General features: G+C 38.5%; 1 protein-coding gene across 3 annotated transcripts in view; it reads left to right on the forward strand.

Annotated features, from left to right (window-relative positions):
• HIRA (histone chaperone HIRA-like protein) overlaps positions 1–9481 on the forward strand; it is a 38180-nt gene extending 28699 nt beyond the window's left edge. For all 3 annotated transcript variants that reach the window (XM_088964602.1, XM_088964601.1, XM_088964603.1), the window contains 2 exons: positions 6550–6667; positions 8809–9481. In XM_088964602.1, the coding sequence (XP_088820728.1) occupies positions 6550–6667; positions 8809–9060 (370 nt within the window). In that variant the 3' untranslated portion in view covers positions 9061–9481. The remainder of the gene's footprint in view (positions 1–6549; positions 6668–8808) is intronic.
• The last annotated feature ends 4521 nt before the right edge of the window (positions 9482–14002 follow it).

Consider the following 14002-nt stretch of genomic DNA (forward strand, 5'->3'; position numbering starts at 1 on the left):
GCAATGATATCTGGCAAAACCTTCTTCAGCCTCAAAGACAACACTTTTGCAATGATCTTATACAAGCTATTAACCAAGCTAATTGGCCTAAAATCCTTCGGGTGGGAAGCATCTTTCTTTTTTGGAATTAAGGCTATAAATGTGGAATTCACACCCGGATTGACAATTCCTCTCCTGTAAAACTCCTCAAATACCTACAAAAGATCATCTTTCAAAATGTCCCAATAGTCCTGATAAAAACCCATTGTGAACCCATCCGGCCCTGGGGCTTTTGTTATATCCATAGAAAATACAACCTCCTTGATCTCTTCTAAACTAAAGCTTCTCTCCAACCTTCTCCTGTTCTCCACCCCTACATCTGGCCAATCCAAACTTTCTACCCACACCCTTCTACACATGAGCCTTCTTAGGATAGATTTGAAGTGCTCAACACAAGCCCCGACAATCTCCTCTTGATGCACTAGCTCAACTCCATCTACTACCAATTTGGAGATCAGGTTCTTCCTTCTCCAGCCTTTTGTTAGAGAGTGGAAAAACCTAGTGTTTCTGTCCCCCTCTTGCACCCATTTACACCGAGATTTTTTCCTCCAGCTAATTTCCTCCTTGTGCAGGCAATCCTCTAACTGTCTTCTTAAATCTCTCCCGAACTCAATGTCTTCCTCTCCAAGTTCTCCCTTTTCTTCTTTAGAGTCAAAGCTTTCAATCTTATCCAACAAATCTCCCTTTCTTTTTTCTATCCTCTCAAACTCCACCAAATTCCACTCCTTCATTTTTGCTTTCAAAAATTGAAGTTTCTTATGGAATTTCATCCCCTCCCATTCCACCAATGGGTTACACTCAAACCACCACTCCCTCACTTTGTTGTTAAACCCTGGGTGGAGTAACCACATATTTTCAAATCTAAAGGGAGTAGGACCTCCAAGCCTTCTTTCCTCCTTACATAACACTATGGGCCAATGATCGGAGGTCACCCTTGGAAGAGCTCTAGAAGCCAAGGTTCCCCAATGGACTTCCCAATCCAGAGAGAGCAGGAATCTATCCAATTTCGAGCAAATGGGTCTAGATTAGAGATTTGACCAAGTAAATGTCTTATGAGCTAGGGGGATCTCTTTAAGCTCAAAGTCATCCACAAAGCTGTTAAACTTCCTCATGCTTTTTGTCACTCTCTGGTTAACCTTATTGGATTCCTCCGAGAATCTAATCACATTGAAGTCCCCACCCATGCACCAGGGCCCATCCCACAACCCTCTAACATCCGCCAATTCCTCCCACAACTCCTTTCTCTTTCTGTAGTCATTCGGTCCGTAAACATTTGTGAGAACCCACATAAAATCACCCTCAAGCTGCTTAAACTTCACAGAAACCGAGAACTTTCCGATCAACTCCCCTAGGCCTTCAGCCACATCCCTCTTCCACGTTGTTACAATCCCCTCGGATGCACCCCAAGAGGGAGCAGCCACCCAACTGACTCCCCTGGCTTTCCAAACACTCTGTGCCTAATTGTTATTAAACTCCATTCTCTTAGACTCTTGCAACAGCACAATGTCTGGGTCAAACCGTTTTATTACCTCTTTTATTGTTGCTCTCTTCCTTGCACTCCCAATTCCCCTCACATTCCAACTAAGGATCTTCATTCCACTTCTTATTTAAACCCCTTGCCACCTTCCACTACTTTCCCCCTTTCCTCCTATCTCCTTTTACCCCAAGATTGTTGTCTCCTATATCTCTCTTCAATCTCTCTACTTCACTCAATCTCCTCTTCTTTGTTTTGATCTCCTTCTTCCTTTTCTATAATCTTTCTTTCAACACATTCAAATCTTCCAACCTACAGCCCAATTTCTCTATAAATTCAGCTAGCAAGTCTTCTCTCACCGAGTCCTCCACCCCTACCCTTCCTACAGAAACCCCTCCATCACTGCCCATCTGCCCGTTCTTCCTCTCCCCTGATCCCACTTTTGTAACCTACACCCTGAAATAAGCTAGCAATATTCCACCCATCCACGTCACCACCAGCACAACTACCTTTGTCGTTTACACTGCCCATGCTAGTACTATCAGCAAAAAGGTCCTCTGCTTCTTCATCTCCTTCACTGCACTACGCCCATCCTTCATCCTTCTCTTCCCTCTCTCCAGTTCTTTCCCCTATCGAATCTTGGATTCGGCCTTTCTGAGCAGCGTCGCAATTGGCTATGCTCCTCCAAACATCGCCGGGAAACCCACTGTAGCACCGGTTTCTTCTCCAGCTTCCGCCGCTGCGCACAAGCCACCCTCCCCTTTTGTCACGATTTGGGACGATGATAGACCATTAGCACTGTCTATCAGCGCCCCAAGAGAAGCCCCTTTGCTCCGACCCACGTGACGACTTAAGTTATCACGTGGGTCCTTCAACCGGATCCCCCTTTCGGTGTTACGCCCACCCGACCCGGCCGCGTGACCTTTTAAGTTGTCACATGGGCCCTTCCAATTCTGTCCTGGCTCAACCTTCACCCTACCCGGCCCACCTGCCACCTTCAACGTCTCAGACCAACCCTTTCGATTCCCCAACCCACCCTGCCCTTTCGCCACGTCAGCAGAGGAAGAGAATCCCGCCATTAAGTTGCTTAATTCAAACCTATTTGAAAAATTTTCCTTAATGGGATTTCTTGTCATTTGGTTTTCCCCAACGGCTCAGTAACCCCAAAAAAACCTTGCGTCTGCTCCACCTTTTTGACTTCCAACAAACGCCCTCCACGTGTCCACCACCCCGCCAGCTCATCATCTTCTACCTTAGGAACACCTCCCCACCACGACCATTCAACTTCAGAGGCCACCCACACCTTGTACCAGGCATCATCCGAGCATATTTCAATGACCCTCGACAAGTTCTCATGCCTTACACCAGCAACCTGTAACTCCACGGCACCCAGAAATTGTTTATCAGCTTTCATCAAGATGCCTCCCAGACAATGCACAATGTGTTCAAGAACAGAGTTCTGCCAGAGGTGAAAAGGAAGGCCTACAAGCTTCAGCCGGACACAACCATCTTGGACTTCGACTTCATTGCAAAATGGATTCCAGTTCTGAACCTGTATCAGAACTCCATCCACCACTACTGCTTTAAAACTTAGCTCCTGGTCGCCTACATCAAGCACAGCTTTCGTCTCTGCAAAAGGGAACAACAAAGCTTCACTCCCAGATCCTAACTCCCCTGCCACTGTACACAGAACCCTTCTCCAGTCTGTCACTCCTCTATCGGCCACTAAAACCCTTCTTTTCTTCCACTCATCCTTCCCTGCTCCTACCAATAATCTTCAAGGACTAGACGTGCAAGCAACCACCACTTCAGTCGGAGTGCCTTGCACTTCTATGCTCCCAGAGGAACTAAACGAAACTGCCCCTTCCTGAGCTTTTTTACCTTGGTCTTTGGAAATTTGACCAGTTCTCTTCACCCCCTCTGCTCTCTTCACTTCCAAGGCTACAAGAAAAGACTGTAGCACCTTCACAAAATCCATCCACCCTTTCTGTAGCCTCCCTTCTGGCACACACAGTAGTTGCTTTCCACTTGTTCCAAAAAACTCCACCACAGAGATAAACCAACCCTTTCTGTTTCTTTTCAATTCTGTTACATATTTCTTACCTGGTACAGCCAAAGAATTTGTCCATCCAATCACCTTACCAGAGTTGATAGCCCCATCTATGAAACCTTTCAACCAGACTAAGACCTCCTTTGACACCAACACAGTCGCCCTGTTATTCTCTCTGATTTTCACAACATCCTCACCTTTGAACCTTTCCTCTTCGAACTTGAAAGTCTTGGCTTTGATCGACACTTCGGACCTCCACCTTCCTACTACTCTGAACCTGCCCTCGTCCATTCCACCTTCCTCAGCCCTCGACCCTCAGAGACTGCTACTGTTCCAACTGAGAATCCTGAACTTCCTCCCCTTCCCTGTCTTACTTCTCCCCCCAAATCACTCAATCTTATCCTCAAAAAACCAAAACTTACATCTCCTTCATCAAGTCTAACAAATGCTCTCAACCTTTTGGCTGAATTAACAGCTTTCCAAAACAGGGTTGGACATCCACGCTCAACAAAGTATTCTACTTTGCTATTCTCTGTGTGTGTGTGTGTATATATATATATATGTTATATCTTCTACTTTGCTATTCTCTCTCTCTCTCTCTCTCTCTGTGTATATATATATATCCTTCTTCCTTTCTTCCCCACCCACTAGTTTCTCCTCTCTCTCTCTCTCTCTCCCTCCTTTTTCCTCTCATCTTTTCCTCTTTTGCTCCCAGCTAGTTTGACTGTTTGTTCGTGAAAACGAAATGGGGATCAATTTTGATTAATTTTTGCAAGGGGCACACCAAAACTAGATAACAGAAAAAACGTAGGAATTTTTACAAGGGCCAAACAGGGCAAACAAAGAGCACTTTGATTGAGTGGTGTTTGCAACAGCAGAGAAGAAAGGAAGGGAAAGAAACGTCCATTACAGCCCTGAGACACCACTGTATTCTCTTGGTGGTGTTTGCAGCTGTGGTGAAGAGAGGAAGGTCAGCAAGGTATATATTAGGTTTTGAAACTTTAGGGTATATATTTTTTTTGATAATTAACAGAAACTTTCATTAAGAGATATTAAGAGAAAAAGATACAAGAGGAGGGGTAAAAGGGGTGAGCTGTTTCATGTGCTTGAGACTTTTGAAGGATATTGATTCTTGCTTCTAGTGCCATTGTATCAAATTGAGCTATGCTTTATTTATCACTTTAATCAATAAGATAGTCCATTGGACCTTATGAATGCGCTAGAGCCTAGAGTAAATATAAAGGAAGGAGGGCATACCATTCTGGATCACTGGATTGAAGTTTTAGGAATAGTTTTCCATTGTATATCATGCAATTTGAAAATGAATGGAAGAACTATATAGGATCAGGAAGGAAGTCATCCGCAGGAACCTAGGAGTAACTCCAATAGGTGCTAAAATGAGTGAGTAGACTAAGATGGTTTGGTATTGTCCATAGATGACCACCAACAGCCCCGGTTAGAAGAAATGATTTGTTATAAGTTGAAGGGGCTAGAAGTGCCAGGGGTAGACCAAAAAGAACAGAGATGGGTAGAACCATAGAAGTAGTAAGAAATGATTTAGCACTAATAACAGTGGATATAGCTTTAATAGAATGGATTGACAAAAGAGGATTCATGTAGCCAACCCCATATAGTTGGGATAAGACATGGATGATGATGATGATGATGATGATGATGATATAATGCAATTTGTTGATATATCCACCTTATATTTACAGCATGGCTCTCATATCTATATTGGTTTGTTGTTTCTTGTTCTCAAGTCATATTATTGGCATTTATTCACAAGAAAATAAAATTACAAAATCAAGGAATAGGTAATTCATAAGTTTTATGTACTATGTAGTTCATCTTACTATGAGTAATGACAGATGAATATCACTTCCTTTTCTCATTGTTGATGTTGCTGCCTATTTTACATTACATTTGTTTATATACTAGTTCCTATATATTTCTAATCACTAAAAGTGAGGCCTTTGATTGTTTGGTACCTTTCAATCTCATGTACTCCTGAAATGTGATTCTCAACCATGTCATTAATCTGGCTGTTAAAGGTGCTGCTCAGGCAAGAGAAAGATTGTTTGGTACCTTCTTAAATAAGAGCCTTGCGCGGGATCCTAAGCATTCGATTTGGAAGTCAGTTTTGCTTAACAATTGGGTCCATTGGTACAGCGGGAAGTTGGTCCAATCTTCTGGGTGTTCATGGTTTGCAGTTTGCTTAAATTGTTAGGATATCTAGGCTCGAGAAAGAAGCAGAGGCTGGACAATACAATGTTGCTTTTAATAATTTTTTGTTGCTTTTATGATGTTCGGCAATTTTAACCTGTGAATATTTGATCAAGCCAGGCTGGGAAATACTGTTCCAAGTAATATAAGGTGTTATCTATCCAGTTACATTTAACACAGATCAACTGATCAACAAGTAATTTGTCCTAAGAAAGTTAATCCTTGGCCTGGATAATTAGCTTAACACAAGGTCCAAAAGTATCAACTGAATGCACTAACCCTACATGAAACACGTCATAACATGATAAGATTTATAATTATTTAAAACCCTAGATAGGAACTATATAAATAAATATTTGTTCTGCTTAAGCAAATAATTGTCCCAAAAGTTTATCATCATCTAAGCTTGTCCCAACTATATGGGATCGGCTACATGAATCCTGTTTTGCTATTCTGTTCTTTTCAGTGCTGCCAAAATTTAAAAGCCTAGACAACAGCCTTAGCACAAGGTCCAAGATGTGTTCCCTTGATACATTAGCAACCCTGTTGGGAACTAAATTACTTTACCTTTCCTAAAAAAAAGTAAATAGCTAAGTCATGGCATGATAAGATCTGAATGCACAAGTACTGCTGGTTCTTGTCTGTTCCTTAATTTAGTCTTTGATTGATCCTCAAGTGAAAAGTGAGTGTTATTTTAACGTGACTCCATTTGGCTGTTGTAGTCAACAAAATAAATAATCTTTCTATTATTTTCTTGCAGAGAGGCAGATGAGTCCCGTCTACGAGAAGTCTGTGAGAGCTTTCTTGGGCCCCCAACAGGAATGGCTGAATCAACATCATCAGATCTCAAGAATCCAGCCTGGGATCCTTGTGTGCTTGTGAGGCTTTGAAATCTCTTTTCTAATGTCTTAATGCATCCTAAAACAGATATAGTATTTTTCTTGATTATCACATAGTTTTTGTGCTGTAGAAAAAAATCGATTCTGAAATTTAGATCATTTGAAACTGTACCCTCTGATGTTTTAAAAGCTGTGCCTAAGTGTACAAGTAGGGCGCATTTAAAGGCAGGTGCCTTGCTTTAACTCAGGCGCAATCCTTTTCAAAAGAGACACACCTGGTGCACTTGCGCCTTAGCCTGAGAGCATGTCTTTTCTACTTGTGTCGTTCTTTATTTTAGTTCTTTGGTATTTGTTTTACACTTTTGTATTGATTGGTCTATCAATTTTTAAATTACATGCTATTGCTTTTTGTATTGATTGGTCTATCAATTTTTAAATTACATGCTATTGCTTTTTGTACTTGTAGACTAGTAATGGACTATTAACATTTAAAATAAACAAAACAAAAACCTTTTAAGTTAAATACTTGAAGCCTTAGTTCTTGCAAATAGGATCTCAAATAGTAAATTTTCCAATAAAGAAGCAATAGCCATAGTTTTCAAGTTGCTAAGTGAAGAAGCTAGGTGGTAGGGGGGCACCTAGAAATCGCCTAGGTGATGGAATCTTTTACATAGAAACCATGAATCCTAGGATAATTCCTTATGTTACATAGAAACCAGCTACTATCTTTCATTTGTAATTATCTATAAACTTCAGAAAAGTTATAAGCTTCATATTAAAACATAGAAAATAACATATTTATGAGAAGAAAAAAATAAAGAAAGAAAATTCAGAAAAATATAGGGGCTGAGCACCTATTTTTGTCTAGGAAAAAGAAGAAAAAAGGTGGTGCAAGGAGAAGAAGAAGAAGAAGATGGTGATGATAAAGAATGTGTTGATTGGACAGAATTTTAAATTCTTATTTGCTTATTGGTTCAGGTTTTGAAGTCTTTGAGGGTTCAAGACAGCATATGCCAGCACGTGTGTTGATTGAACCTAATAAGAAAATAATAAAATGAATGTAGTATATAAACCCACAAAATGACTGGTTTAGCTTAATATCTTTTTAATTATTATTATTATAATTATCAAAGAACTAAGAATATAAAAATTTTTTATAGCTGAATGTACAAAATCGGTAAGGTGATTAAGTGAGGTGGCCATCCATGGATGCCTTGTTGCCTAGGCATCGCCTTGACAACTATGGCAAGTTGGCAACAACTAAATCCCTACCTTAGCCTAAAATAAAATGAACTGTGATTCTGTGATTAAAATCATAAATCAAATGCTTGTGTGTGTGTGTGGCCTTGAAGAGATAACAATGTAAAGGCCCCAACCTTCCTAATGTTATGAATGTAAGACATCTAACATCACACTAGCTACTTGAAGTAGTGCAACTAGGAGATAAATTAACACATTAAAAGTTTCACATGCTTGAATTGTTGATTGAAGCAGTTGGGTATGATCCACATGTTTATTTTCACGTTCACTTTTTCACTTAGAATATGTTTTATGTATTATGCTTGTGTATTTTAATTTGAGCCAATAGGTTTTTGAGAACTTTTAATTTCTATCAGAATACAGTTTCTCATTTTTTATGTGTTACTGTTATTTTTATTTCTTGAATTTTCCTTAAAAATTTACACCTTGCTTTGAAAATGTGCACATCTCACCTTGGACCTTTAGCCTCAGGCACTAGAAGGTGTTGCTCTTTTAAAACACTGCTACCTCCAGATGTGTCCTCTTTCTATTTCTATTGGGAATTCCAAACTTTTGTTGTTGGAATATTATCACCACCATCTAGGGGCTTCTGATTGGAATAATGGAAAATCTCGGGCTGAAAAGCATGAGAAATTGAGAATGAAGGTTCAGAGTCTGAGAGCAGTCACTTTGTGTAAAGAAAATTCCAAAAGATTAGGTGTGACCAACATATTGGTCTTTATATCTGGAGACCAATATGTGTTAACTAATTGAAGTGTCAACCATTTTCATGTATCTTCTTTTTTAATACCGTTAGCTAATTGAAGTGTCAACCATTTTCATGTATTTTCTTTTTTAATACCAATATGTCTTTATCTTGTCAATTTCAAGGTTTCGAGTTACCAAGTTCATGTTATAAATCAACAATTTGTTCTCTGCAGGGTATGAAAAAACATAAACTCCTAAGAGAAGATATACTTCCAGCCATGGCATCAAATAGAAAGGTGCAACGATTACTTAACGAGTTCATGGACCTCCTATCTGAATACGAAAGCATTGAAACTTTTGTAGATCACACAAACGCTGTTGATCATACAAATTCTTCCCCACCAACAGAAGGTAAGGTAGACTCCGTCCACGCATTGACAGATCAGCTGGATTCTACCCTACCATCCAAGGACACTGCAACTTGAGTATAGACATTGGCCAAATGAGAGAAAATATAAGGCTGTTTAGACCGATGTCAGAGACCTGGGAATGCAGAGAATGAAACATAGGTATATGGGAGCCAAGCTTGCTCTGGCATTTGTATTTTATAACCAAGTCCACGTGACATCTCTCCAGATTCTCCGAAAATTTTTTGGTGTACCTAGTGGCTATTGTTGTTGATGCTTCTCATCCTTGATTGATGTACCATCTGTAGTGTGTTTTCCCTTTGTTCTAAGTTCTAACCCCTCTTTGAAGCAGCAGCTCCCAAGTGTGTATTACTAATCAATCATTTCATCTTCATGTTGTTTATTTGGGCTAGTTTTATTGATTTCCTTGATTAATTTTTGACTCATTTACGTTGTGAATGACTCTTTTTATCTATAGGATTTTATGGGTTAGGATGTATAGGGCTTGTCTCCTTCCATATTCCTTCCATAATAACAGCTTAACAAGTTATTTGCTGTTTTTTTCGTTGGTAATATATTACATGTTTGTTGCAGACGTGGCAGGACAACTTGCGGATATTTTTAGTTGTCCAGCACATAAGGCGGCTCATATTGATTTGAGATGCATGAAGATTTAAAGCAAAATCATATACATATTGGTAAACACTCCCTTAAAAGCACAGAATTTAAAACAACGCAAAAGATCCTATAAACTAGGTTGAAGTATAATGATTTACAAGTTTAACTGGGTTGAAGCAAGGTTCAAGGTATACACGCATCGGCCCGTATCGGCCGATATTATCGTTCTGGCACCCCACTGATGCACCCCACAGTGGGTGTATTGGTGGTCTGACTGGTTCAGGGTGTAGCGAAGATTTAAACCGGCTCTCCTGAACTAGTTGGCAGAAAAAAAAAAAACCACCGAAAGGAGTATTGATTCGTCCGATGTCCATACCGGTGTATCGGGTATACTGATATTTTGAACCTTGGGTTGAAGTATAACGTTTTACTAGTTTTGAAACTTTTAATAACATGCAATGTTTTCAAAACTGGACTGGACTGGACCGGATGGTTGGACTTGGAAAACCAGGAACTGGTCACCTGATTGATTTCATTTCACCCCAAAACTGCTTTTGGCCAAAAACGTTGATTTAGTCGGTGAATTGATGACTCGGGCAGTTGAACCGTCAACCTGGACAGTGGTTTTTGGTCAATTTTATTTTTTATTATTTTTAAATTTTGTCAGAATGAACCATCCTTTTGGACCAGACGGTCAGATTGTTTGACCCAGGAACCGGTCCCCAGTTCACTGTCCGCTCCAGTTTTAAAAACCTTGATAGCATGCCAAAATTAATCACAATTGTACCTATTTGCCATCAGTATCATTTATTTTACTAGTGTAAGACTAAGGTCATATGCCCAGTGTTATATAAAGATATTAAGGGTTAGCTTTAGGGTTTTTATTGTTCAGTCCACCTACGGTTGGAATACTAACAGATGGGCAACCGAATCAAAATTCAAGGGGGGTAGATTATAGGTGGAGTTGTTGGTAAATTAAACGCAAAAACAGATGGATTGAACTCTAAATTTCCTTTTAACTTTAATGTCCTATATAGAAACTAAGGCAAATATTTGTATTATATAGTTCAAGAACCTTCATGGAGCAACGTTTGAAGTATCAATATTCTTGATATATAAAATTTGTATATCAATTTGTTGGAGCTCTTTTTAAACATTTTAGATTTGGTAATTTGATGATGGGCATGCCACATCAATTTAGGGATGACAATGGGGAAAGTTCGGGGAGGGTTTTGTAAATTCTAGACCCTACCCGTCTTCCTAAACCTCTTAACCCATGCCCTCTCAAAAACTGTAGCAGGCTATATTTTTAGAATCCAAACCCCTAAACATAAAAATGCAAAACCCTCTCTGACCCTACCCTCCCTACATTCAAGGGTATGGTGGATTGGATACTTGGATTTCAAAACTGCATCTTATTTCCTATTATTTCTTGTTCTATATAAGCAATAAATAAGTGAAATAACACAAAAAAACAACAAAATTTTCAATTATTTGATTAAAACATGTAAAAAAAATACAACTATCAATTATCATTCACGTAAAATTTAAAAATTATTAAATTCAAAACCTAATATATAAAGTCTATATGCAGATCGAGGAGGATAGGGTTTAGCTTAATACCATATCCGTACAGGTTATAGAATTACAAAACCTGTCCCCACCCCAAAACTGTCCTTCAAACAAAAAATAAAAAAAGAAAAAACCAACCCATCAGGGTGGGTACTCACCAAGTAGGGTAGAAATTGCCATCCTACATCAATTATTGACATTTGAAAATTGAAACGATTAAAATCCCTCAACTTAAGTTACGGTATTAGTACATGGCCCTAAAAATTGATATGTTTGGTACTTTATGATGTGTGTTGATACTTTCATACTTTGCAAAGTAAAAAGAACATGAGATATCTCTTGACGAGAACGTTGGTAGGAATTCGTGCCCAGAATGCACAACTTTATGCCACATCTACTCACCATGCACCCGAGCTTGGATCTCCTACCCACATCTACCCACAGGACACTATAGCTGTACATTGAGAGCATCTTCCCTATTTATATGTAATCATTTACCGGAAGATGTTCCCAATGTATAACTGTAATGTCATGTGGGTAGGTGTGGATAGTCATTTTCCGTGTTGTTTTTCCGATTTCGTTTGTTGTTTGCCATTCATAATTATCAGTAGTAGTTATTATGATTTTTTTAGGATAAGATACAATTATTCAAAAATAGATGCAAAGTACTTTAGGTAAGGGATCATTACCGTATGAGCAAGATGAAATGTAATTGAACATGATGGATTGGTAAGAGAACATTATTATTCTAAACAATTGCAATTATGATTATTCTAAATCCAATGCATTAACTCCGCTAATGATTGAACAAATTTTTGAGGGCTAAGAGTTTCATTCATAGACGATCTGTTGAAAGATACATTGAAAGAAGCTTTTGATTAATTGAAAGCTGACATATGGCCAATACATCTGCTACTGTAATCGTATATGCAACCATTTAAAATATGTTGTTGAAAAATTAGGATTCAATGTATTATACGCAGGAATTCAAAATCCAATGCGTTAAAAGAACCACCAATGATATATCATGATTTCCTTGGATTTTTAAAGGAAAACATATATTATCTCAAACTGAAACCAATGGAAAAAACATATATTATCTCAAACTAAAACCAATGGAATAATGAGTAAGGAAATAGGTCGCCAGTCGGTGAGGGAAGACGCAAGAGACGATGAAAGAGAGACGACAGATGATTTCCCCTAAAATTTGGTTTAAGAAAAACAAAAATTAAATTAACGAAGACAGAGCCACCCTCAATAGTTTTGACGTGGCATAAGGCTGTGAACTATGGGCAGGAAATTCCAGCCCAGAGAAACATACTTCAATTACATGTATTAATATTTTATTGTTTTATGATTATTTTGTTGTAAAATGCCATTTTTTTTTATTTTTTTCTACCTTTTATTTGGAAAAGTTGGATTGAACCGAATGGGGGTGGAACAAGCAAGGAAAAAGCATATAGATGATGCAGTGTTTGATTGTATTCTTTTGTGAATTTATTTGGGCAAAATGAACTTTTAGATATGATAAGTCTTGAGTAGAGGTGTAAAACGGGTTGTGATGCCCACAGCCCGGCATGATGACATGCAGGCTATGCCAGGCATGGGTGCATGGCATGATCATGTAGGCTATGCAGGGCTGGGGGTTTCAGGTCCACGTGCTAGCATGACACGCGGGCCTGCAATGGGCTGAGTGCAGCCCGTTCGAGAAAGTACTAGCAATTGGGGTCCTTGGGGGACACCCCCCCCCCCCACCAATGACTAGTTTCAACTTTTTTTAGGGAGTTTTTACAAAAGTCCCCCCTCAATCAATAGTTATAAGCCTATAAACAACTATATAGGGGGGGTATTTATGTATTTTGACTTTGGGAGAAGAAAAAGATAACAATGTCCCTCCAATAGCTATATCCTATATAATAGCTAGTTTAGGACTTTTGGGACATTTGGGTAAAGTGATAAATGACTTTAAAATTATTAAAATACCCTCCCAACAACTCCATGGCTAGTTTTTAAGGTATTTTAGGCAATTAAATTATTTTCAGTTCTTATAAGTAGTCATATCATCCACCATTCTCATTGCACTAATTCAACAATTCTCTTCTCATTTCTCATACTCTCTTAGTCTTTCATCTCATATAGTCACATATTGTCATACACTTAGCAATTTAGGAGTAGTCTTTGAGGCTTTAACCATTGAAGTCAAGTTGTGATTCTGAATCAGTAACCCAATCATCTGGGTAAGTGCAATTAAATTAATTTTTACTTTACTGAATTAAAAAAATGGTTGATTCTTCCTCCTAAAACCAATTCCCCTACATTAAGTTCACTAGCCCAATTTGCTGGATGATGAAAATAAATTACAAGACAAAGGAGTGCATGACACTACTACACCTGATGAACCAGATGATTAAAGTCAAGGATATGGAGTAATTTTTTCAATTTTATTTAAATTATTTGTTATTTTTACAACAATGTAATTTTTTTAATTTGTAATTTTTTATATTTTAAATGAAATAAAAGTCCTATTTTTTTTCCAATTTGTTGTCCATTTTGTATTGTGGTAAGTATTTTTTATTTCTTTGTTAGATTTTTATTTTTATTTTTCAATGTATTCCCAAAGGAAAGTTAAGTATTTTATTTTACTTAGCAAAAATAATTAAAAAAATCAAAATGTCAAAAAAACAACAAAAAAAAAACATTCTAGGTTTTTCTGACCCGGTTCAGCCCAGGCACAAGGTCCAACCTATAGCTCTGCTCAGCACAGCTTACAGCCTGCCCAACCCAGATCAGCAGCACGACATGGCACAGCATCACATGGGATCGGGCCATG

Source organism: Nelumbo lutea, chromosome 1, assembly GCF_056320005.1.
Source record: "Nelumbo lutea isolate HS-2025 chromosome 1, American lotus-T2T, whole genome shotgun sequence".
Taxonomy (NCBI): Eukaryota; Viridiplantae; Streptophyta; class Magnoliopsida; order Proteales; family Nelumbonaceae; genus Nelumbo; species Nelumbo lutea.